Below are 27,785 nucleotides of genomic sequence, written 5' to 3'. Positions count from 1 at the left end.
AAGTAATGGACTACACCTATGATGCCGATTTGGAAGAATTGTGTCCTGTTTGTGGAGATAAGGTCTCAGGATACCACTATGGACTCCTTACATGTGAAAGTTGTAAGGTATTTTCATTTGGAATTACTCATTATTTATAATGTCCTTTCCCCCCCTTGTGTTTGTGGGTATTGTGGCCCGTCAACCTAATGTAGATATTTTCTCCAGGGCTTCTTCAAGAGGACAGTCCAGAATAATAAGAGGTACACTTGTGCAGAAAACCAGGAGTGTAAAATAGACAAAACACAGCGGAAGAGATGTCCCTTCTGCCGATTCCAGAAATGCCTCAATGTTGGCATGAGATTAGAAGGTATGGTTCTCCTCATCATTTTACCCCTTAATTTGACGTTATCAGTGAGAGCATTTCAACATTATTGTCCAGAAGAAATATGCCCTTAATGTTGTGGCATATTTTTCCATATGCAAATCAAATCACATTTTATGACTGTAGATCTATTTGCATTTTTTTTTTTTTACAATTTGCTATTCATCTAAAATATGTAAATTTCTTCTTTATGGTCAGTAGGCCTACACTAAAAATTAAAGGTATCTGGAGCATACTAGGGGTTCTTCAAATTGAAACTGTGGGGAACCCCTATAAGTTCTTCCAAGAACCCCATTTAATGGATCCTCAAATAACCCTTTGAAGAACCTTTTGGGGTACATTTCTGAACTATCCCCCCTTCCCTACTATTATTATTAATAATAATATACATTTAATATATTATTATTATTAATAATAATATAATAACACACTTTTTTGTTGTCAGTCTTTATTTCGATTTTAGTGGCAAAGCAGAATAAAAATATCAAAATATGATGTAAACTCCGAGCAGAGCCCCAAGTTCAATGGGCATACCCTCTGGCATGTTGATGTTCATGTGTTGATATTCTGTGTATCCATAGTCAGAATGATTTTGCAGTGCATGGTGATCGAACAGGTTTCCTATTATATTCATCAGAGGTGTAGGGAGAGTGAAGTCTGTGAATCCAAAACATTGTAATTATACAGAGGATTAACAAAACATGCACATGACAGTATTCACCTTGGCTTTTGTGGTAAATGTGAATGAAAAAAACTTTTTGATAATGTTTTTCACACACATACCTTGTCCATAATGTAGAGGCCTATGGGATTTTCATTGTATAACATACCAATACCAATTGATATTCCTTTGTACACTACCGGTCAAAAGTTTAAGAACACCTACTCATTCAAGGGTTTTTCTTAATTGTTACTATTTTCTACATTGTAGAATAATAGTGGAGACATCAAAACTATGAAATAACACCTATGGAATAATTTAGTAACCAAAAAAGTGTTAAACAAATCAAAATATATTTTATATTTGAGATTCCTCAAATAGCCACCCTTTGCCTTGATGACAGCTTTGCACACTGGCTATGATGGCTATGATGAAACTGGTTCTCATGAGGACCGCCACAGGACTGGAAGACCCAGAGTTACCTCTACTGCAGAGGATAAGTTCATTAGAGTTACCAGCCTCAGAAATTGCAGCCAAAATAAATGCTTCACAGAGTTCAAGTAACAGACCCATCTCAACATCAGCTGTTCAGAGGAGACTTGTGTGAATCAGGCCTTCATGGTCGAATTGCTGCAAAGAAACCACTACTAAAGGGCACCAATGAGAAGAAGAGACTTGCTTGGGCCAAGAAACACGAGCAATGGACATTAGACCAGTGGAAATCTGTCCTTTGGTCTGGAGTCCAAATTGGAGATTTTTGGTTCCAACCGCCGTGTTTTTGTGAGACGCGGTGTGGGTGAACGGATGATCTCCGCATGTGTATTTCCCACTGTAAAGCATGGAGGAGGAGGTGTTATGGTGGGGGGTGTTTAGCTGGTGACACTGTCAAATCAAATCAAACTTTATTTGCCATATGCGCCGAATACAACAAGTGTAGACTTTACCATGACATGCTTACTTACAAGCCCTTAACTAACAATGCAGTTCAAGAAGAAGAAAATATTGACCAAGTAGGCTAAAATAAAAAGTAACACAATAAGAATAACAATAATGAGGCTATATACAGGGTCACCGGTACCGAGTCAGTGTGCAGGGGTACAGGCTAGTTGAGGTAATCTGTACATGTAGGTGGGGGCGAAGTGACTATGCATAGGTAACTAACAAACAGCGAGTAGCAGCAGTGTACTAGGTGGGGGGGGTCAATGTAAATGGTCCGGTGGCGATTTTTATGAATTGTTCAGCAGTCTAATGGCTTGGGGGTAGAAGCTGTTGAGGAGCCTTTTGGTCCTAGACTTGACGCTCCGGTACCTGTGATTTATTTAGAATTCAAGGCACACTTAACCAGCATGGCTACCACAGCATTCTGCAGCGATACGCCATCCCATCTGGTTTGGGCTTAGTGGAACGATCATTTATTTTTCAACAGGACAATGACCCAACACACCTCCAGGCTGTGTAAGGGCTATTTTACCAAGAAGGAGAGTGATGGAATGCTGCATCAGATGACCTGGCCTCCACAATCCCCCAACGTCAAACAAATTGAGATTGTTTGGGATGAGTCGGATCGCAGAGTGAAGGAAAAGCAGCCAACAAGTGCTCAGCATATGTGGGAACTACTTCAAGACTGTTGGAAAAGTTCCAGGTGAAGCTGGTTGAGAGAATGCCAAGAGTGTGAAAAGCTGTAATCAAGGCAAAAGGGTGGCTATTTGAAGAATCTCAAATCTCAAATATATTTTGATTTGTTTAACACATTTTTGGTTACTACATGATTCCATATGTGTTATTTCATAGTTTTGATGTCTTCACTATTATTCTACAATGTAGAAAATAAAAATAAAATAAGAAAAACCCTTGAATGCTTAGGTGGTCAAAAACTTTTGACCGGTAGTGTATGCCTCCTCCTCTGTATACCTGCAGACACAGACACAAAAGTGAGCAGTTCAGTCATCCGCACCCAATACAGCTAGCCTTCAAATTATTCTTATAGCATACAGTTGACGTCGGAAGTTTACATACACTTAGGTTGAAGTCATTAAAACTCGTTTTTCAAACACTCCCCAAATTACTTGTTAACAAACTATAGTTTTTTGCAAATCGGTTAGGACATTTACTTTGTGCATGACACAAGTAATTGTTCCAACAATTGTTTACTGACAGATTATTTCACTTATAATTCACTGTATCATAATTCCAGTGGGTCAGAAATTTACATACACTAAATTGACTATGCCTTTAAACAGCTTGGAAAATTCCAGAAAATGATGTCATGGCTTTAGAAGCTTCTGATAGGCTAATTGACATAATTTGAATCAATTGGAGGTGTACCTGTGGATGTATTTCAAGGCCTACCTTCAAACTCAGTGCCTCTTTGCTTGAGATCATGGGAAAATCAAAAGAAATCAGCCAAGATCTCAGAAAAAAAATTGTAGACCTCCACAAGTCTGGTACATCCTTGGGAGCAATTTCCAAACGCCTGAGGGTACCACGTTCATCTGTACAAACAATAGTACGCGTGTATAACCACCATGGGACCACGCAGGTTTCATACCGCTCAGGAAGGAGACACGTTCTGTCTCCTAGAGATGAACATACTTTGGTGCGAAAAGTGAAAATCAATCCCAGAACAGCAGCAAAGGTCCTTGTAAAGATGCAGGTGGAAACGGGTACAAAAGTATCTATATCCACAGTAAAATGAGTCCTATATCAACATAACCTGAAAGGTCGTTTAGCAAGGAAGAAGCCACTGCTCCAAAACCACCATAAAATGAATGATGAAACAAAAATAGAACTGTTTGGCCATAATGACCATCGTTATGTTTGGAGGAAAAGCCGAAGAACATCATCCCAACTGTGAAGCATGGGGTGGCAGCATCATGTTGTGGGGGTGCTTTGCTGCTGGAGTGACTGGTGCACTTCACAAATTAGATGGCATCATGAGGAAGGGAAGATTATGTGGATATATTGAAGCAACATCTCAAGACATCAGTCAGGAAGTTAAAGCTTGGTGACAAACGGGTCTTCCAAATGGACAATGACCCCAAGCATACTTTCAAAGTTGTTGCAAATTGGCTTAAGGACAACAAAGTCAAGCTATTGGAGTGGCCATCACAAAGCCCTGACCTCAATCCTATAGAAAATTTGTGGGCAGAACTGAAAAAGCGGGTGGGAGCAAGGAGGCCTACAAACCTGACTCAGTTACACCAGCTCTGTCAGGAGGAATGGGACAAAATTCACCCAACTTATTGTGGGAAGCTTGTGGAAGGCTACCCGAAACGTTTGACCCAAGTTAAACAATTGAAAGGCAATGCTACCAAATACTGATTGAGTGTATGTAAACTTCTGACGCACTGGGAATGTGATGAAAGAAAAAAAAGCGGAAATATATAATTCTCTCTACTATTGTTCTGACATTTCACATTCTTGAAATAAAGTGGTGATCCTAACTGACCTAAGACAGGGAATTTTTACCAGGATTAAATGTCAGGAATTGTGAAAAACTGAATTTAAATGTATTTGGCTAAGGTGTATGTAAACTTCCGACTTCAACTGTACGTATTCGTACCTCTGTTGATTGATTTCCTTTGAGTTGTGTCCATTTTCTGTTTTACAAAGATTTGCACAAATATGAAAGATAGATGGTATCATCATGAAATAATATCAATTTAGATCATATAAGGGACACACCTTACCTTAAATTGAGGAGATCTTAACATTTTTCAGTTAAGTGCCTGCACCTGCTGTCCTTTCACATTCAAATTCAAGTGTTTCAGTTGGGCAAGAACCCCCACCAACTAAGGAGGTTCCTCAATGAACCCCACCTCCTATGGGGTTCTTGGAAGAACCTTTTGGGGGCAATTTTCAGTGTCAAGAACCCGAAGGTTCTTCAAAGAACTTTGAGGATCTTAGAAGAACCCTTGTTGAACCCCTACATTTTAGAGTATAGAATGGATTTTATAGCCTGTCTTAGCAATCAGTTCCATCTGGATTGTGAAATGTTTGTGCAAAAGTTGTAGTGGTAGCTTTGTATTAGGGACAGACAACATACAGACTAGAGTGTCCATGTGGTTTTGTGAGGGGCTGGAGCGCGCAAAACATGACGGGGGCCAGAGCGCCGATTTCACCAGTGATTCCCAGGCATGTGATGCGAGAAAGCACCTGTTTCCGTGGAGAAATGACACATTCTTGACTTGCTGATAAAACTCTGGGCTTCTCGCTGATGGTTTTAAGCGTTCTATTTACATCAACAAGCTTAGTGTTACGTAACGTCAAAGGCATTAGCTTATGTTGTGTATAGTAAATTGTCAAAAAGATAATTCAAATGTGTGGTAGAATAAAGGGTCAGACTTTCAACTTTCAACAAACTATCTGTTAATGAGCAACTGCTTGCTACAGTTAGAGTTAGGGTAAGGTTTCGAATAAGGGTAAGGGTTAAGTTTAGGGTTAGGAAAAGGGTTAAGGTTAGGGTCACAGCTAGGGTTAGTAGATAGTTAGTTGAAATGCTACTGATACTGTAGTCTATCCAAATAAAGTGTAACCAGAGTATGATACCCTGGCGGTTGTTTTACATTGCTTTCAGGAATTGGTTCAGGAAACTGCCAAACATTCCTGACTAAATTAGGGTATTTTCCTGTGCACTTGTTATGGCTGTATTTTCAATGATAGACGTTTGAATGAGTTTCTCTTTATAAGGACTTAAATAAGGAGTTATTTTACATGAGTGACATTTTTCCATGATATTTTTCTGGCTAAAGTAGCCTAGTAACAAATTGCACATAACAGATCCACTGTTGTCGATAGAGGTTCTGTTTCTCAACGTGATGTCTCTTCTTTGACAGCGGTGCGTGCAGACCGCATGCGTGGGGGCAGGAATAAGTTTGGCCCCATGTACAAGCGGGACAGAGCCATGAAGCAGCAGAAGAAGGCTTTGATCCGTTCCACAGGCTTCAAGCTGGATTCTGCTCCTCCACAGCTCTCGCCTGTACAGACTAACTATGGCTTCACCGGCACCCTGCACAGCCTCCCCTCCCTCCCCAAAGGCCTTATGCCCTCCATCCCAGCCTCCATCAACCACACAGACTACGAGGCCAGCCTCTACGGACCCCCCTCCCTGGGGGTGGCCATGCAACCCCATGGGCCCCTGCCCACCCAGTACCAATACACAGCATTCCCCAGCAGGGCCATCAAGTCTGAGTACCCTGACCCCTACACAAGCTCCCCAGAGTCTCTGGTGGGGTACCCCTTACCGGACGGGTACCCCTCCGGTGGCTCCCCGCAGCTTCCCAGCCAGCCCCCCCTCGTGCTGGAACTGCTGCGCTGCGACCCAGATGAGATGCAGGTGCAGATTAAGATCATGGCCTTCTTGCAGCAGGAGCAGAGTGGCCCGGGCAGGCAGGAAAAGCTCAGCACCTTCAGCCTCATGTGTCGCATGGCCGACCAGACTCTGTTCTCCATAGTGGAGTGGGCCAGAAGCTGCATCTTCTTCAAGGAGCTCAAGGTAAGCTCCCAGGCTCCAGTCCACAGGGAAACAATAGGCGAGAGATGCACATTGAGAAATGATCCTTATAATCATAATCGCAGTATCATATCTTATCATTGTAATGATCGTACTTAATAGATAAGTAAAATCAAGAATATTCAAGACAAAATGATAGAGGTAGAGCTTTATCTTTTGGTTACCTGATGTTCTTTCTAAAATGTTGCACACGTACACAGATATTGGCAGTAAAGAATGAAGGCCTGTGTAAAATGATCTATTTATTATGACAGATTGCTGTCATTGTTTCTGTATCTCCTTGTTCCTGGTGGAGGCACTCAAACAGAGCAGCAGTTAAAGAGGTGACACCATAACCCATACTGTTTCCCTCTGGGTAATGATTTGAGATGCATCACTGTCCAAGCCAGATAGGCCTTGTACTTTAATTCTCTTTGTCAACTGAATGGTGTATTGGAGTTGTGCCATACGGTACAGCACAAGTTATGGCCCCAGTCAAATGTTACTCCCGGCCCCAAAGGAGAAAGACATCAATACTGTTGCCGGACACTGTGGTGGCTCACCTGGATATGTTACAAAATACTTTTCTATTTACATTTTTTTAGAGCGGTTCACCTGCATTGGTATCAGAAGTCTGATGGCACTACGTTGTGATAAGAGCATCTGCTAAATGAAGTAAATATAATTGTAAATGTAAAAATGAAAATTGCAAAGCATGCTGAGAATTATTCTAATGAGCTCCGCCCGACACAATGTCATTAATAATACCCAGTGTGCTTTGCAGTAATTTTGGGATGTGTATTTTCATATACATTTATATTTTGATCATTTGGTAGACACTCTTATCCAGAGTGACTTACAGTCAACTAAGGTAGATAAACTACAACATATCTCAGTTATAGCAAGTAAAACGTTTCGGTAACATTTACTGAGAATATTGTTGTTGTTTGGGCCAGTTACTTGCAAATTAAATTCTGTACTTTAAAATACAAAATACATGTATTTTAATTAAATGCATTTGAAAATATAAGTATTTTGTAGTCTATTTTGACACAGTGATCTTCATGGTATTTGTAATTGTATTTTGTAATTTTTGCCTATCCATAATGAATGCTGACCATTGTTCTTGTAGCACCAGATCTGAATTGAAGCGTGTAATTAGAAGCAACTTTTTGTCAAGTTATTGTTATTTCTCTCTCAGCCTTATCTTAGTGACAGTGAGTCCACTGTGTGGATTATCTGATGGGCTGCACTCCCTGAGTGAGAAAGGAACATGGTACAGTGCCTTCAGAAAGCATTCATACCCCATTACTTATTTCACACATTGTTGTGTTACAGCCTGAAATCAAAATGGATTAAATATTTTTTTTAAATCCTCACCATCTACACACAATACCCCATAATGACAAAGTGAAAACATGTTTTAAGACATTTTTGCAAATTTATTGAAAATATAATACAGAAATATCTATTTTACATAAGTATTCACACCCCTGAGCCAATACTTTTTAGAAGCACCTTTGGCGGCGATTATAGCTTTGAGTCGTCTTGGGTGTGTCTGTATCAGCTTTGCACATCTGGATTTGGTGATTTTCTCCCATTTCTCCCATTCTTCCATTCTCAAGCTCTGTTAAGTTAGATGGGGAGTGTCAGTGAACAGCAATCTTCAAGTCTTTCCACAGATTTTCATTGGGATTCAAGCCTGGGCTTTGGTTTGGCCACTCAAGGGCTTAGACATTCTTCTTCTGAAGCCAGTCTAGCGTTATTTTGGCTGTATGCTTTGGGTCATTGTCCTGTTGGAACGTAAATCTTCTCCCCAGTCTAAGGTCGTTTGCACTCAGAAGCAGGTTCTCATCAAGGATTGGCCTGTATTTGGCTCCATTCATTGTTCCCTCTATCCTTACCAGTTTCCCAGTCCCTGCCACTGAAAAGCATCTCCATAGCATGATGCTACCATCACCATGTTTCACGGAAGGGATGGTGTTAAACGGGTGATGAGCTGTCCCTGGTTTTCTCCAGACATAGCGCTTTGCGTTCAGGCCAAATATCTATTTTTATCTCATCAAACCACATAATCTATTGCCTCATGCTCTCAGAGTCTTTCACGTTCCTTTTTAATTAAACTCCAGGCGTGCTGTCATGTGACTTTTTCTCAGGAGTGGCTTCAAGGAACTATGTAGTTCTTTCAGAGTGGTCATTGGGTTCTTGGTCACCTCCCTGACCAAGGTCCTTCTTGCCCGGTTGCTCAGTTTGGTCGGACGGCCAGCTCTAGGCTGTCTGGGTAGTTCCATATTTTTTCAATTTCCCAATGATGGAGACGACTGTGCTCTTGGAAACTTTCGACACTCTAGAAATTGTTTTATACCCTTCATCAGATATATGCCGCATCGCAATTCTATAGTATAGTTTCTGCTCTGACATACACTGTCAACTGTGGGACCTTATATATACAGGTGTGTTTATTTTTAAATAATGTCCAATCGATTGAATTGGCCATAGGTGGACTCCAATCAAGTTGTAGTGACATCTCAAGGATGATCAAAGGAAATTGGATGCACCTGAGGTCAATTTAGAGTGTCATAGCAAAGGGGTTTGAATACTTACGTAAATGATACCCGAGTAGATTCAAAAATACCCAAGACGACTCAAAGCTATAATCGCCGCCAAAGGTGCTTCTACAAAGTATTGACTCAGGGGTGTGAATACTTATGTAAATGAGATACTGTATTTCTGTATTTAATTTACAATAAATTTGCAAAAATGTCTAAAAACATTTTTTCACTTTGTCATTATGGGGTATTGTGTGTAGATGGGTGAGAACAAAATCTATTTAATCCATTTTGAATTCAGGCTGTAGCACTACAATATGTGAAATGAGTCAAGGGGTATGAATACTTTCTGAAGGCACTGTATCTTTGTATAGGCTGTGTCAGAGGGATACACACAGGGGCCCGTGACCCCTTACTTTAGTCTTTCAACTGGGTTATTTTAGGAATGGTAGGCCTCTGAGGACCCATGTTCTGATGTAGTGATCAGTGGTCAGGAGTTACTGCAGTATCATCAGTACTATAGTGTAAGACCTGACTGGGGAGGAGAATTCTGCCCCCGGACTCACAATGGTCTGAGACATAACATCAATGATAGTAATCGGGCTTCTGTTTTGAAATAATATCAGATTAAATGGTCATCATATCTGATTTGATAAAATGTTCAGTAATCTCATCTAGCTATGGGATTATGCTTATGGAAAATGTGAGAGCCTGTGTATAAGTGAGTGTATGTGTGTGTGTGTGTGAAATGTTGTCTGTGTCCTTGTGTGTGCCGAATCCTCCTTGAGAGAAAGTACAGTAGGTTGCTGTGCCCTTCAGCTTCCTTCCCATGACCCCCCCTGATGAATCAAGACGTTTTGTGTTGGTCCTGTAGCTCCAACCGGGAGCAAGATTGGACTTCTCCTCTGGACAGATATATAGTTTCATTCAAGGGGTAGTAATTCTGTCATCCCCGTGCCAGATGAATGTGTGTCCGGGTGCGGGACAACGCTATTAGGGGGCTACAGCAACACTCTGTGTGTCACCAGCTGCAGAGCTGCAGAATTACTGACTGAGGCGTCCTTCGGCTCCCAGAGTAATATGTACTAGCAGTGAGGAGTGTCCAATCACCCCCCCCCCCCCCCCCCTCCCCGGCCTCTCCAGCCCCTCACACACCACACACTCCCGTCAGCTTTAATGGGCTGGCTAGTGGGGTGACGGAGGACACGGAGAGGTGAGGAGGTTGGAGAGGTCATCTCTGTGGCTCGTAAATGCAGCGTGATGAGACGCGAGACACTGACACCAGACCCAGACGCTGGAAATATGGCACAAGGACCCTCATCTTCCTCCCTGGGTTTTATAGTCACCCCATTTATCTGTCCACCTAGCTATGTGTGTTTCAGGTGGAACCACACTATCCCATGTGGATGCTAGCTTTTAAGGGGGTTGATGTTAGATTGATGCCTGCTTGAGATTGTAATATCATTGTAGGCTGTTTTATTTGACATTGGGTTTGACATTAGATTGGTTCTCCACTACCGCTAAGTTTTGCCATCTGTGTGGAATGAGTTTAAGCTTTGAGGTGACCTGCTGTTTTCTGTCTCTTCTTTGAGGTGGGGGATCAGATGAAGCTTCTTCACAACTGTTGGTCTGAGCTGCTGGTTCTGGACCATGTCTACAGACAAGTGCAGCACGGGAAGGAGAGCAGCCTGTTGCTGGTTACTGGCCAGGAGGTAAGTAGCCTCACAGTTCCAATATAAAACAAATACAATGCTCATACATTCATGAATACCAGAAATACATACACAGTCATACACATATGCACATTCATCATGTAGTCATTACAAATATACAACCTCTATGGATAGCAATAAATATTTGTGTAGATAGATTTATTTTGCAATAATGTGTATCTATACGGTGATTACTGTTATTACACTGTTCCAATGTAATTACCATACATTATTTCAGTGACACAACATAAAGTGAGACTACATCCACAAATAGATAGATAGCCTACTACTGTATGTGGAGACCCTGTGAGTGTGAGGAGTGCCTATCCCTGACCAAGTGATGACCCACACAGATGCCTGCTCTTGTTTTTCCACATTTGGTCATGTTTTGGAGATGCAGAACAGAACAGGAAAAAACAACCATCAGCTGACAGGCTTCAGCTTGTCTCTGCAGCTTGTAACTGACGCCTGGGTCTGGGGAAGAGAGGGGAAATATTTGTTCTTATTTGTCTCTTGTTAAAATGGCATTATTTATTTCTCATAAGACAGCAATGGAAAACAGGGCATTTTTATCTACAGACTAGGTTTGTGGGAGCAGGAGGAAGGTTTATTATTTCTAGAAGCTACTATGGGAATTGGAGGATTTAACATCCAATATGTTACATAACACATAAATCTCATTCATTTAGAAAGTGGTGAGAAACTACAGCTACGGCCGTGATTGGGAGTCCCATAGGGCGGTGCACAATTGGCCCAGCGTCGTCCGGGTTAGGGTTTGACCGGGGTAGGCCGTCATTGCAAATAAGAATTTGTTCTTAACTGACTTGCCTAGTTAAATAAAGGCTAAATATTTTTCATTTTTAAATACAGCTGACTCACTGTATGGCATCTATGTATTTGTACTGAAGCTGTACTGTAATTCAGTACATTTGTACTGTATGTGGTGTGTTTCCGGCACAATTTAAAGCCTGTATACAGCAAAACATCATGTTGTCCTCCGGTGTTGTGTTGCAGATGGATCTGTCATCCATGGGGTCCCAGGCGGGGGTGACTCTTTCAGGCCTGGTCCAGAGAGGACAGGTGCTGGCTGGGAGGCTGCTGACCCTGCAGGTGGACAGGAGAGAGGTTGCCTGCCTTAAGTTCCTCCTTCTCTTCAATCCCAGTGAGTAGACCACATGGATACATATATCATATATATATATATATATAAATATATATATATACACAGTTCCAGTCAAAGGACACCTCTACTCATTCCAAGGTTTTTCTTTATTTTTACTAGTTTCTACAATGTAGAATAATAGTGAGCACATCAACAGTATGAAATAACACATATGGAATCATGTAGTAACTTAAAAAGTTTTAAACAAATCAAAATGTATTTTATATTTGAGATTCTTTAAAGTAGCCACCCTTTGCCTTGATAACAGCTTTGTACACTCTTGGCATTCTCTCAACCAGCTTCATGAGGTAGTCACCTGGAATGCATTTCAATTAACAAGTGTGCCTTGTTAAAAGCACATTTTTGGAATTTCTTTCCTGGTAGACAGAACATAGCCCTATTTGGTAATAGACCAAGTCCATATTATGGCAAGAACAGCTCAAATAAGCAAAGAGAAATGACAGTCCATCATTACTTTAAGACATGATGGTCAGTCAATCCGGAAAATTTCAAGAACTTTGAAAGTTTCTTCAAGTACAGTCGCAAAACCCATCAAGCGCTTTGATGAAACTGGCTTTCATGAGAACCGTCACAGGAAAGGAAGACCCAGAGTCACCTCTGCCACAGAGGATAAGTTTGCTTCACAGAATTCAAGTAACAGACACATCTCATCATCAACTGTTCAGAGGAGACAGTGTGAATCAGGCCTTCATGGTCTAATTGCTGCAAAGAAACTACTACTAAAAGACACCAATAACAAGAAGAAACTTGCTTGTGTCAAGAAACACGAGCAATAGACAATAGACCGGTGGAAATCTGTCCTTTGGTCTGATGAGTCCAAATTGGAGATTTTTGGTTCCAACCGCTGTGTCTTTGTGAGACGCAGAGTAGGTGAACAGATGATCTCCGCATGTGTGGTTCCCACCGTGAAACATGGAGGAGGAGGTGTGATTGTGTGGGGGTGCTTTGCTAGTGACACTGTCAGTGATTTATTTAGAATTCAAGGCACACTTAACCAGCATGGCTACCACAGCATTCTGCAGCGATACACCATCCCATCTGGTTTGCGCTTAGTGGGACGATCATTTGTTTTTCAACAGGACAATGACCCAACATACCCCCAGGCTGTGTAAGGGCTATTTGACCAACAAGGAGAGTGATGGCGTGCTGCATCAGATGATCTGGCCTCCACAATCACCTGACCTCAACCCAATTGAGATGGTTTGGGATGAGTTGGACCGCAGAGTGAAGGAAAAGCAGCCAACAAGTACTCAGCATGTGTGGGAACTCCTTCAAGACTGTTGGAAAAGCATTCCATGTGAAGTTGGTTGAGAGAATGTCAAGAGTGTGCAAAGCTGTCCTCAAAGCAAAGGATGGCTACTTGAAGAATCTGTAATATGAAATATATTTTGATTTGTTTTGATGTCTTCACTATTATTCTACAATGTAGAAAATAATAAAAATAAAGAAAACCCTTGAATGAGTAGGTGTATCCAAACTTCTGACTGCTACTGTATATACACTGTGTACTCTACCATATTAGATTATGAATATTAGTCTTATAATATATATATTATTAATATGCCATTTAGAAGATGCTTTTATCTAACATGACTTACAGTCATGCATACATACCAGTGACGTGCAGTGAGGTTGGTGGCTTGGTAGGCACTGGCTATTATCAAAGCCAGATTTACTCACAAATAAACCTTGAAGCCCAAGTTCACCATACAACAGATAGCACTGACAACCAAAGTGACATAGGCTATTAACTGAGATTGACAAACAATTCTCACCAAAGGTAAATACCAATGTAGACAAAATACAGAAGCGATAGCCTACGATGGCGACATATTTGATATGATCTGACAAAATGACACTAAGCTCTGCCATAGACCGATGTAGCATCCACAGTTACAACGAATAGGTGGCACTGAAATGGACACATTTCATCCGCAAACTCCATAGCCTTTCACAATGGATTTACAAATATTATTACACCTACATATATACACTCAGGGCCAGTTTATTAGGCACACGAAAATAGTTTGCTCCTACAGACAGTGAGTCATGTGGCAGTGGCTTGCTATATAGAACAGGCAGACAGGTATTGAGACATTCAGTTACTGATCGACTGAACATTAAATTGGGCAACACAAGTGACCTAATTGACTTTGAGTGTGGTATAATCATCCGTACCAGGCTTGGCAGTTCCAATATCTCAGAAACGGCCTGGCCTTTTCACACATGACAGTGTGCAGGGTTTCTCGAGAATGGTGCGGCAAAGAAAAAACATCCAGTTAGCGGCTGTCCTGTGGGCGAAAACAGCTCGTTGATGAGAGGTCGAAGGAGAATGGCAAGAATCGGGCAAGCTAATAGGTGTGCCACAAACAGGCAAATAACGGCGCAGTACAACAATGGTGTGCAGAACGGCATCTTGGAATGCCCAACTCGTCGGTCCCTGTCAAGGATGGGCTATTGCAGCAGACAATCACACCGGTTTCCACTACTATCAGCTAAAAACAAGAAGAAGTGGCTCCAGCGGGTACGCGATCACCAACCCTGGACATTTGAGGAGTGGAAAAACATTGCCTGGTCCGACAAATCCCGGTTCCTGTTGCGTCATGCTGATGGCAGAGTCAGGATTTGGCGTAAGCAGCATGAGTCCATGGCAAAATCCGGACTGGTGTCAACGGTACAGGCTGGGGGCGGTGGAGTGATGGTGTGGCAAATGCCCCAAAGAATTCCGGCTGTTCTGTAGGCAGAAGTGGGGTCTGACCCAGTACTAGATGGGTGTACCTAATAAACTGCAATTAAAAAGTGTAATTAAGTGTAATTAATACGGTTCTAACTAAATGATCATGTCAAGAATCGAAATGACTGAAAAATGCCATTCAGAACGTCAAAAAAGTGTCTCATCAAAACAAAAATGTTGCTTGATAAATCAAATGCATCAAAGGGATGTTGTCCGTAAATCCAAACCATAAACAGCTAGTCTACTTTAGGAAATGAAATACATATTAAAGCAACTAAAGTATAGACAATGGTGAAAATGAGGAAGTAAGCTACAAAGTAAAATCTTTTATAAAGGTATCTGAAAGGGGCTGTCCTATCATGTGATAGTCTACAGGTTAACTCCGTGGTGCTGAATGGACAGCAGCACTATTCGGATGTTCATTCAACAGTAGCCTAACTCGCAAAAAGAAATATTGCATTTAAGTCTACCTTTACTTGTAAATGAAGTACAACAGGGTGAACCTCTTGGTAACAGCGTTGTATAAATCTTATTTAATCCTTTGGAGTTTGAAAAGTCTCTCAGTCTCAATTGACACAAGGACCAAGGATGCTGCAGTTGTACTTCCCCAACACTCCCAATACAGCATCAGCAAAAGCCGTAGCTCGTTTGTCATGCTTACATCATCAAATCCCCAAAGTCACATAACGCAACATGACAGAGATCTGGGCTTTGTTTGTAACATCTTTGGTCTCATCTACTTCTACCGCTTCAAATGGGCCTGCATTAGGAGGATGTCCTTTCGAATCACATCACTGACTGCTTCAATCAAATCATTCTGTATTCTGTTTGATGTACCCAAAAACACTGTGGAAGTCTCCAGGTGTCTAGCTAACCTTTCATCTTTTTCAGCAAAGGTATACAATAACGCCACATAGTTGCTACGATTACATGAGCTTGTACTCTAATCATTACCGTGAAATTTAAACTCTTGTTTCCCTCGGTAGCATGTTGCTCTAATAAGGTCCTTCAAAATGTTTTCCCGGTAATTGATTGCATTTTTTAACATTCGTGCTCATAGCCTTCTGCCATGTGCTAATTGCTGCGCTTATGTGAAAAAAATGACCTAATAGGTTATGAACATTTTAAGCTAAACGATAACAAAATGTTATGCATGTGGTTGTATTCATTTAGGATTTCTCGCATCCCACAACTGGCCCAGAATATGTTTGCCCAGAGTATGTTTGGAATATTTATTTATTGCACAGAAGGACAAGTTGGCCAACAGAATAGGTAAACTTTTGTACTATGGGGGATAGTAGATTGACATAGGCTAGTGCTTTTGCTGTTCATCAGGCCTACTCTTGTTGGCTGACTAACAGTAGGCTAAACGTGGACAGTTCTAACATCTTCAATATGCGCCTCGGAATTCGATAAGAGGGACCCGCGCAGTTACATCCCGAATGTGTCTGTCTTCATTCACTTGTAGCCTACTTCTTTGCTAAAATGCCTGTGAGAAAGGACACGATTACGTGACGGCATTGGCTACATCTGAGAGAGCAATGTGTGTGAGAGGTGCTTCGGAGCACCGCAGCCGGGAGAAGGGGATTATGGGCGGGCCGTAGGGGGCCTGGCCCGCCGTACTGCACCTTCTTGCCCGTCCAAATACAATACTGAAATATACACTACCGTTCAAAAGTTTGGGGTCACTTAGAAATGTCCTTGATTATTTAAAAAAAGCTATTTTTTTGTCAATTAAAATAACATCAAATTGATCAGAAATACAGTGTAGACATTGTTAATGTTGTAAATGACTATTGTTGCTGGAAACTGCAGATGTTTTATGGAATATCTACATAGGTGTACAGAGGCCCATTAACAGCAACCACCACTTCTGTGTTCCAATGGCATGTTCTGTTAGCTAATCCAAGTTTATCATTTTAAAAGGCTAATTGATCATTAGAAAAACCTTTTATAATTATGTTAGCACAGCTGAAAAATGTTGTCCTGGTTAAAGAAGCAATAAAACGGGCCTTCTTTAGACTAGCTGAGTATCTGGAGCATCAGCATTTGTGGGTTCGATTACAGGATCAAAAATGGACAGAAACAAAGAACTTTCTCCTGAAACTCGTCAGTCTATTGTTCTGAGAAATGAAGGCTATTCCATGCGAGAAATTGCCAAGAAACTGAAGATCTCGTACAATGCTGTGTACTACTCCCTTCACAGAACAGCGCAAACTGGCTCTAACCAGAATAGAAAGAGGAGTGGGAGGCCCCAGTGCACAATTGAGCAAGAGGACAAGTACATTAGAGTGTCTAGTATGAGAAACAGACACCTCACAAGTCCTCAACTGGCAGCTTTATTAAATAGTACCCGCAAACCACCAGTCTCAACGTCAACAGTGAAGAGGCGACTTCGGGATGCTGGCCTTCTAAGCAGAGTTGCAAAGAAAAAGCCATATCTCAGACTGGCCAATAAAAATAATTAAGATTAAGATGGGCAAAAGAACACAGACACCGGAAGGAGGAAGATTGGAAAAAAGTGTTATGGACAGACTAATCTAAGTTTGAGGTGTTCGGATCACAAAGAAGAACATTCGTGAGACGCAGAAAAAACGAAAATATGCTGGAGGAGTGCTTGATGCCATCTGTCAAGCATGGTGGAGGCAATGTGATTGTCTGGGGGTGCTTTGGTGGTGGTAAAGTGGGAAATTTATACAGGGTAAACGGGATCTTGAAGAGGAAGGTCATCACTCCATTTTGCAACATCATGCCATACCCTGTGGATGGAGCTTAATTGGAGCCCATTTCCTCCTACAACAGGACAATGACCCAAAGCACAGCTCCACACTATGCAATAACTAGTTAGGGAAGAAGCAGTCAGCTGGTATACTGTCTATAATGGAGGGGCCATCAACCCTATTGAGCTGTTGTGGGAGCAGTTTGGTACGTGAGAAGTGCCCATCAAGCCAATCCAATTTGTGGGAGGTGCTTCAGGAAGCATGGGGTGAAATCTCTTCACATTATCTCAACAAATTGACAACTAGAATGCCAAAGGTCTGCAAGGCTGTAATTGCTGTAAATGGACGATTCTTTGACGAATGCAAAGTTTGAAGGACACAATTATTATTTCAATTAAAAATAATTATTTATAACCTTGTCAATATCTTGACTATATTTCCTATTCCATTTCCAAAATATAATTTCATGTATGTTTTCATGGAAAACAAAGACATTTCTAAGTGATCCCAAACTTTTGGATGGTAGTGTATATCATTTATTTCACCGAGACGCGCACCGACAAAAAGGCGCATCAATCTCAGATAAAGCATCCGTGCGAGCAAAACAGCCAACCCCTGTTTTCGCAAGTGTATAGTCTATGCATCTGATGCTGTCTGGACAAAAATAGTATTGCATGCCATATTATTTCTGGCCAGACAGCGTCAGATACATGTGCTACAGATAGCAAGACAGAGGGGCATGTAAAATATGTGTGAAGGTAATGTGTCTTGAGTATAATTTAAAATGTTTATGCAAGAAGAAGGGGTGGGGTGTGTAGCGAAGATATGCCATGTCTCTCCCCAAAATACATGCACTCAGCTCTCCGGAATGTGTTTAGCTGTCTCCCGCCAATTCTTGCGCATAATTGTTTCATTGTGTGAATTGTTGCATATATTACATATGTCACCGGTAGGCCTAGTAAATGTACTGTTAAAACCTGTAATTTGGGTACATTAATTTATGTTAATGAATGTATCAGTTACAGTAATTTACTGTCCTCAATCTCGGAGTGGAAACGTTTGCAGAGTTCATAACCTGCTACACTTGTGAGAAACATTATCACAGTGCTATGTCATTTATCACAGTGCTACACTCTAAAGACAAAAGTTTCCTTGAGTATCCTTTAGGGGTTCTTCAAATTGAAACTGTGGGGGAACCCCTATAAATTATTCAAAGAACCCCTTTTAATGGATCCTCGAAGATCCTTTTGAACTACCCCCGCCCCCCCATTATTATTATTAATAATAATACGCATAACAATAACACAATATTTTAGTTCTCAGTGTTTAGTATGACTTTAGTGGCAAAGCAGAATAAAAAAAAATATATATATATATGACGTAAACTCCGAGCAGAGCCCCAAGTCAAATTGGTATTTCCTCTGGCGTGTTGATGTTAATGTATTGATGTTCTCTGTATCTATTGTCAGACTGATTTTGCAGTGAATGGTGATCAAACAGGTTTCCTGTTATATTCATCAGAGTTGTAGGAAGGGTGAAGTCTGTGAATCCAAAAAATAGTAATTATACAGATGATTAACAAAACGTGTACAGGACAGAATTCATACCTTGGTTTATACCTTGGTTAATACCTTGGTTAATGTGAATGAAAAAAAAACAGTTTTGATAATGGTTTTAATACACATACCTTGTCGATAATGTAGAGGCCTATGGGATATTCATTGAAGAGGTAAGGGAGGAGGATGGTACATGTGATCAGCATAACATACCAATACCAATTGACTTATCTTTGTATGCCTCCTCCTCTGTATACCTGCAGACACAGACACAAAAGTGAGCAGTTCAGTCATCTGCACCCAATACAGCTAGCCCAACATTCATATAGCCAAGCATCACACAGAACACATCCACAGCCAAACTCATTCCATAAATCAGTCTAAATAACAGGTTGCGCTGACAAAAAACAAAACAGAAGTGAGCAACCTAACAGCTAGACTAGTTTACAATCCTCAATGTACTTGTTACAGTGTACAGTATACAAGAACTGGAGCACATTACTTGACAAGTCGTTTACTGTTTTTGACAAATCACAAAGCAAATAAAATGTTTTCACCTCACAGATCATCACACCAAATACAAGCCTACTGCCTAGCCTAACCGTAGCGAGACACGCTAAACAGGGATAAAAACATTTTAGTGGGGCTTGTGGGGGGGTTCATTTAATTTGTGGTTTGTTTTCAAGTCCATGGGGTGTAGAAATGGGGGAAGGTATCGTGGGGGGATATGATGCAGGAAATATTACTTTGATCGGGGATTTATCAATAAATGCGGGGCAAACACAAGAGCAGTTTATACGCTAAATAAAAATAAAACCCCTGGAAAGGGGGGTCTGAGCTGGCAACCCTGAGGTACCAAAGTTACAATCTGATGCAGAGTTTAAAACAACTGGGAAATCTCATAGTTCCGACTTCAGTGCGTTCAAGACAACTAGGAACTCAGGAAAAAATTAGCTCTGACTGGGAAAAATCACTTTGACCGGTCATCCAACTCGGAATTCCAACTTGGGAACTCTTTCTAGAACTCCGACTTTCTGACCTGAAGGTCATTGACGTCATGATTTTACCTAGTATTCACAGTTGTCTTGAAAGCACCATAAGTCAGTTGAGTGGTCTATCCCTTGTTATAACATCTTTGGTCTGACAGACGCTTACATGACAACCAGAATGCATTGTATGATGTCAACAAACATGGCACCGCAGATAGCTGGCAAATAGCTTAGCATTAGCTCATCATCATCAGTACAACATTCAAAAAAGTATTATACACACATCATATGTGTCCATTACAATCTATGCAAGAATCGTAATGCATGATTTGTCACCAGTACTTGAAAACGTGTTAATAAAACAGTAAATACATTATGATCCATACATACATATGGTGTGCTACAGCAGAAATGACAACATGATATACAGAAAATAAGCAACTTACTTTGATAGGATCGCACACATGTCCAAAGTCCCATTTGTAAGGAAAACAACAAAGAAGGCAATGCTGGCGCCAGCCAGAAAATGTGCTGGGGGAAAATGTTTGTGCAAGGCCTGTTCTGACTACAGATGCGCAATGTTTTCATACTTGATCTTGGGAAACACTAGGGAAGTGATTGGGCTCTTGTTGAAGAGAGAAGTTTGTCCGGACAATTTTCAGTGTCAAGAACCCTAAGGTTCTTCGAAGAACTTTGAGGATCTTAGAAGAACCCTTGTTGAACCCCTAATTTTTAGAGTGCTACGTCATACCAGCTGAATTTCTGCCTGCTTGAACGCCAATAACTCAGATACACATGAAAACATGAAATTACCCAAGGAATCGATGGAACATCACTCATAGATGCACAAAAACAATATTACATCCAAAATGGGTGAACCTGTCCTTTAACTCATCACTTCCACCATTAATAAAGTGAGCTTCTCCCTCATTTTTTCTTCACCTCACACAGTAAGTCAACGAAGTCTGTTTGTTTTAACATCCATTGAGAATGATAATAGTTCCTCACAGTATTTGAAAAATCTTTCCAACACTCTCCTGGCCTCGATAATTACCAACCCTCGATGTGAAAGAGCAAAATATTGTGATCTGATGATCCCGTATCCAGTGGAAACGTCATAAAAAAACAGCTGTCTGTCCCGAGCTTACTGGTGCAGGAAAGTCTGAGGGCCCAAAATAGGCTAGTTGATACAATGTTGCAAGTTTGCTAGTGACAGCTTTGGGCTTGACCCAGTTGAATGATTTGATACGTTGTACTTCACTAGCATAGCTAAAGTCAAGACAGATAGAAAGGGAGGCAGACAGAGTAGATAGATTAATGCGATTGAAAGAAACGTGAACTTTCATCAGGGTATTTTCTACTGTTTATTTGTCGGCTTAGGCCTATGTATTTGATGATGGAAGTTATAGGCCTACTGCTGCATTGACCTATACGCTATCTCTTAGTTACATGCAGCCATTTTTTCCCCCGCCATTGGATCACAATGTGTTTCAATGTGTCAATATAGCAGAGGCTGGTGCTCTCGCACTAGTTACATTTTTGTCATTTTAATTAAGATTTTTATGATTAATCACGTGACAATGATTTTGAGAAATGAGAACATTATTATTGAAATGAAACTGTTCCACGAAAAATAATCATAACTGGCATGCAGATCGGTAGAAATGGTAGGATAAATTGTAAACTTAAAAACCTACAGGCCGCCGATGGTCTTTAGTATAACACCCATTAAAAAAATAAATAACTTGCCCCCTTATGGAAATCTGCCTGCCCTGGCATACCCCGATGCCTTTCCTGAGGTTTTATGGCAGTTTTAGCATGTTTTTTTTTTGCACATAAAAAAACATGAAATAACAAAACATAATGACAGTTTTATCTCATTTTATTTTCTATTTGTCTTTTCATAACAGCTTTTAAAATTAGAATATCACAGTGTAAGCACTGCCTACACTGCCTACCCTGACTGCACGACATACAGCTCATGTATAGCTCATTACAGCTAGTCCAAGAATGGAATAGATTTGTGATAGACCACATAACAGGACTTTTTTTCTCATCCTTGAAAATGATTATAGCCTTTCAAGTTCTGAATTCGATTAGGTTTGAAGTACTTCTACACACTTTTTTGTAATGTTGCTGTGGTTTGGGCAAATAACTTTTTCAAAAGCTTTGTTGGGAATAGGTTTTAGTTGACAAGATGGTTCGGATCTATTCAACCCACACTGTCCCATTTATTTTGAAAGGCAGTAGTGACATTTTAAATGGAAATGTCACAGCCATTGATATATTTTTCCAGAAGGATCCAACTGTTGTCTGAACCAAGCCTTTATTCTCAGGTAAATTCACTTAATTAAATGCAGGGCCTTGTCAAAAGGCAACATTAACAAAGAAGACAACTCCATTATTCCTTAATAGCACTCAATGGAATAATAATGGATGGGCCTATCATTGGATAGTCTGACTGATATTCATGCAGTGCCTTCTGCATATGTTGTGTGTATAGACAGCAGTTGCCCAGATTCCCTTAAGCGACTGCTATTTAGAGCCAGCGAGCTGGGAACAAAAGGCTTTAGAATAATGAGGGCACTCGTCACAGGCAGAAAATATTACCATCTCCGTTGAATGTTTCATTCTCTTGCTCCCTCTCCCTCATCTTTCAATCAATGAGTCCGGTTTATCAGGGCAATTTAGTTGCCCTTAAGCGTTTTGAAAAGATTATTCAAAATATTGAATTACTATATGAATACCTCTCCTGGCAAGACTCAGCTGATGCTGAATAGAAGTCCATTTGATTGTCTAAGTATTGTCTCACACACACACACACACACACACACACACACACACACACACACACACACACACACACACACACACACACACACACACACACACACACACACACACCACACACACACACACACACCACACACACACACACACACACACACACACACCACACACACACACACACACCACACCACAAACACTGCTTGCCCACATCTCAACAAGATGCTGATGTTAAGATTTAACACTGGGATTTGAGGAACAGTTTAAAATAAATGTATCTGTCACGTTCTGACCTTAGTTCCTTTTTATGTCTTTATTTTAGTTTGGTCAGAGCGTGAGTTGGGTGGCATTCTATGTTGTTTTTATATGTTTTGTTCTGTTGTTCTATTTCTATGTGTTTGGCCCAGTATGGTTCTCAATCAGAGGCAGGTGTCAGTCGTTGTCTCTGATTGGGAGCCATATTTAGGTAGCCTGTTTTCCTTTGTGTTTGGTGGGTGGTTGTTCCTGTGTCTGTACCATACGGGACTGTTTCGATTTTCGTTTGTTCATTCACTTTTTATTTTGTATTTTTGTAGTGTTCAGTTTGATATATTAAAATGGACACTTACCACGCTGCACATTGGTCCGATATCTCTTACTCCTCATCAGAAGAAGAGGAAAGTCGTTACAGTATCAATATTCTCCCATTTATGATCATCTAGAGCAGTGGTTCGCAAACTTTTTATAGTCCGGTACCCTTCAAATATTCAGAAATCTGGCAGTGGCTACTGATTTAAATCAATTTTCACAGAACCACTTGTTGCAATTTCGATGAGGCTCTCTTGTTCAGATATCGGTAAGTGGACTGGAGGCAGGGCATGAAAGGGCTAACGAATCCAGTTATTTGTGTAGTCCATTTCGGGAAAGTACCTGCGTGATTGCGCACCCAACTCACTCAGGTGCTTCGCTATATAACATTTGACATTGTCCGTAAGCTTGAGTTAATTTGCATACAAGAAAATCATACAATGATGGAAAGACCTGTGTGTTGTCCTTGTTAATGCAGACAGAAAAGAGCTCCAACTTCTTATTCATAGCCTCAATTTTGTCCCGCACATTGAATATAGTTGCGGAGAGTCCCTGTAATCCAAGATTCAGATCATTCAGGCGAGAAAAAACATCACCCAGAAAGGCCAGTCGTGTGAGAATCTCGTCGTCATGCAAGTGGTCAGACAAGTGAAAATGATGGTCAGTAAAGAAAACTTTAAGCTCGTCTCTCAATTTAAAAAAACGTGTCAATACATTGCCCCTTGATAACCAGCGCACTTCTGTATGTTGTAAAAACGTTACATGGTCGCTGCCCATATAATTGCATAATACAGAAAATACACGAGTTCAGGGGCCTTGCTTTAACAAAGTTAACCATTTTCACTGTAGTGTCCAAAACATCTTTCAAGCTGTCAGGCATTCCCTTGGCAGCAAGAGCCTCTCGGTGGATGCTGCAGTGTACCGAAGTGGCGTCGGGAGCAATTGCTTGCACGCGCGTTACCACTCCACTATGTCTCCCTGTCATGGCTTTTCCGCCATCAGTACAGATACCAACACATCTTGACCACCAAAGTCCATTTGATGTCACAAAGCTGTCCAGTACTTTAAAAATATCCTCTCCTGTTGTCCTGGTTTCCAGTGGTTTGCAGAAGAGGATGTCTTCCTTAATTGACCCCCCATAAACGTAACGGACATATACCAGGAGCAGTGCCAGGCCCGCCACATCTGTTGACTCATCCAGCTGGCTTGTATGCGAAGCAGTCATTGTTTCAAAACTTCTCCTGCCATGTCACTGATGCGTCGTGAAACAGTGTTATTTGATGAAGGCATTGTCTGTATAGTTTTTTTGGCCTTTTCCCCCAGCATTGTCCCAGCCATATCCACGGCAGCAGGAAGAATGAAGTCCTCCACAATAGTATGGGGCTTGCCTGTCCTAGCCACTCGGTAGCTCACCATATAAGACGCTTATAGCCCCTTCTTATTAATGGTATCTGTTGCTTTTACACATTTCTTACTACTCGAAAGTTGTCTTTATTCTCGCTCAAAAAACTCATATAGCTTATTTTTCAAATTGTCATGTTTCATTTTTAAATGTCTGCGCAAGTGTGAAGGTTTCCCGCGAGAGAGTAACGGTTAATGTGATTGCATGTTAATTATTTGACTAGGCTAACTGTATTTGACGTTTCGCTGAACACTAGATGGTTTAATTTTATTTTTGGCAGTGAAACGAGGCTACTCAGGCGAGAAAATAACCTCACCTGTATAATGTATAGCCTCATTTGAAAATATAAATGTACTGTTTGAAAACGTGAAAAATAAAATGGGAATCACATTTTTTTGGCGTATCCCCGATGGTATTGCACATACCCCAGTTTGGGAATACCTGATCTAGAGAGTAATTGAATCCCCCTAAAGCTCTTTCCTATGTCCCTGTCCAGATGTAAAGCTGTTGGAGAATCAAGTGTTTGTGGAGAGTGTTCAGGAGCAGGTGAATGGGGCTCTGCTGGAATACACTCTGTGCACCTACCCCCTGTACCTGGACAAGTTCAGCCAGCTGGTGATGCGTCTGCCGGAGCTGCGAGCCCTCAGCACCCAGGCAGAGGACTACCTGTGCTACAAACACCTGAGTGGGGAGGTGCCCTGCAACAACCTGCTCATCGAGATGCTGCATGCCAAGAGGGCCTGTGTATGAGCACCATGCTACCATCACTATACACCAACAGACTGTCTGTGGGACTGACGCTGTGGAAGCCAGACAGGGTTTACGATTACAGCCCAGAGAGAATGATGTGTGTGTTTCTGTGTGCGCGTGTGTGTGTGCATGCTTGCGTGCGTGAGCAGCCCCTCTGTCCCAGGTGTGTGTAAACAGAATTTGGACTTGTGTTTTTGGCAGTTCTTTAAATGTACATAGATAACATTTACAAAGGAAGCTTTGTTATGATACTGTGCGTAAATGTAACTTTTACCTTTTGTTGAATTCAGTAGAGTGAAATGTTATATCAGAGCTAGTGAAGATATTTCAGATTCTTCAGATGAAAGAGGCACTATAAAACACGTAATTCAGACTTGTCCTAGCCTTTCAAATATAGTGTAAACACTACATTTATTTGAGCACTTGTTCCTTTGTAAATTGTCACCAACTTTACCACAAAAAATGGTTGTGTGAAAAATAAGTTATGTTCAATATATTTTTTTCTTTCTATTAGATATTGATATTCTAATATATTATCTACACGTGTTTACAAGAATCACATGAGCACACTCATATTCAGTTTAAGCCTAGAGTCGATGTCTTTGCTCCCGCGGAAATTGAATTAGCATAATACAAAAATCGACATAAATACCTGTCAGTTTAAGCTAGAGATATATTTTTGTTGTTTCATTGGATGCGTCTCAATCCATCGCATCCCCCGATGTCGCACTGCTGCATCTGCGGTGAAAGGTGACAGAGCTAAAGCGCTGTTTGTCAGACCATGAGACATCCCGAAAATCAGTCTTCTCACAACATCACCTCTATGGAAAGATGAGACTATCACAAACACAAACATGTCGGTCTGCTCTAGGACACCCACAGGCCTCACAAGACATGTCTGAAGGTCCCCCGGTACCAGTTGAAAAAATGTATGGAAGTACAGTATATATGGAGACTATTTAGTGGCAAAAATAAAGGGTTAAATACATGTAAAAAAATATATAATAATAATTCCTGATCTTTCTTATATCTCTCAGATGTAGGACAGACACTTCAGAACAAACGTTGTTTTTTTTGTGGGAGACTATCTGTTGTTCCATGTAGTAAATCTGTTATTCAATCCTTTTAAGGCCAAAAATAGCAGTAAGGCCAACAAAAATTTTACATACAGTATTTTTTTGGTGGATACTTCAAGGGGTCTTAAACTTCAAAATCAAATAGCGAAATTATCCTTGGTATGACCTTTTTAAAACAATTCCATATAGCTTAGTAGAACCTCCCGGGTGGTTAATGACAGTCTGTTACTCCAATGAGATATTTGCTTAAAGTGATAGAAAGAGAGAGAGAAACAGTGGAGATGGAAAATGTGGCACTGATGTGTGGGACCGAATGAAAGGAAGCCATCTTTGTCTGCAGCCATTTCTTATTAACAGATGACTGGAGGAGGGCCCCAGAAAGAGAAGCCCACATGTGAGGACAGAAAAATGAACAACAAAGAAAGCAATCTCTTATTAAGTAGACATGTTAAACATGAAGCTTTACGGTGTAAATCCTCCTGCCTCTTACCAAATAGCTGTCCACCCTGGCAACAGAGCCAGGTCAAGGATAGAGGGTCGTGCACTGTGGATGTTCTCCAGTCCTTTTGTAGTCACAGAATGAATGAAAACATGCATTTGGCGATGTATGCAATGTTTGCTTTCCAAGGTAAACGTGAAGGAGATATAGGGAAATCCAATTGTACTGAAGTGTAAAGAGAATACAGACCAATCGTACTTGAGAAATGGCAAATGAAGTGCACAACAACAAGTAGCAGAATTGCAAGGAATGAGGAACAGCATCAACAAAAACAACATGTAACACGCACATATCTGTCATTGCAGCACATAGTGAAGCAACATGCTTGAATTGGTCCCTCATACAGACATGGCAGGGTTGGCTCTTTTAACTTCTTCTAGACAATCATAACACTTGCCTTAAGATAACCCTGGCCTGTCTGTCTGTGAATATATGGACCATGGTTTAGTAACTGGTATGAATGTCATCTGTACCTCTCCGCTGTAGTACATTTCAATTGGGAAACATGAGAAGATTAACACAGTGAGCTATACCAAGCTCAGGTGTTTCAACAAACAGATGTCTCTGTTTGTAATTGGTTCTCTTGATGTTGCTTTTGCTTCTATTGTGTTTTACCTTATTCTGTGAGGTCCCTGTCTTAGTTGTTTTTGGTGATGAGATCTGTTTATAGTCCTCATTCTCAAACTGTCTGTGCTGGTCCACTTTGTTTCCTCTCTCAGCAATTTGAATGCTTTTCAAACAGAAA

At 40.9% G+C, this 27,785-nt stretch overlaps 1 protein-coding gene across 1 annotated transcript; it reads left to right on the top strand.

The window, feature by feature from the left end:
- On the top strand, nt 1-27,753 carry LOC111957922 (nuclear receptor subfamily 5 group A member 2-like). Its single transcript, XM_023979023.2, has 6 exons — nt 1-107; nt 208-349; nt 5,861-6,519; nt 10,658-10,777; nt 11,792-11,939; nt 25,212-27,753. The coding sequence occupies exons 1-6, from the start codon at nt 6-8 to the stop codon at nt 25,463-25,465; spliced, it is 1,425 nt and encodes a 474-aa protein (XP_023834791.1). The 5' UTR covers nt 1-5; the 3' UTR covers nt 25,466-27,753.
- The last annotated feature ends 32 nt before the right edge of the window (nt 27,754-27,785 follow it).

The sequence above is a fragment of the Salvelinus sp. IW2-2015 genome, linkage group LG33, assembly GCF_002910315.2.
Source record: "Salvelinus sp. IW2-2015 linkage group LG33, ASM291031v2, whole genome shotgun sequence".
In the NCBI taxonomy this organism is placed as follows: Eukaryota; Metazoa; Chordata; class Actinopteri; order Salmoniformes; family Salmonidae; genus Salvelinus; species Salvelinus sp. IW2-2015.
This window is presented reverse-complemented; position numbering and strand designations above follow the sequence as displayed.

Bases quoted from the DNA above. Each gene is read 5' to 3' on its own strand.
- LOC111957922 (XM_023979023.2), top strand. From the start codon at position 6: ATGGACTACACCTATGATGCCGATTTGGAAGAATTGTGTCCTGTTTGT. The intron at 10,778-11,791 runs GTAAGTAGCCTC...GTTGTGTTGCAG, and splicing joins TGCTGGTTACTGGCCAGGAG to ATGGATCTGTCATCCATGGG. The intron at 11,940-25,211 runs GTGAGTAGACCA...GTCCCTGTCCAG, and splicing joins CCTCCTTCTCTTCAATCCCA to ATGTAAAGCTGTTGGAGAAT.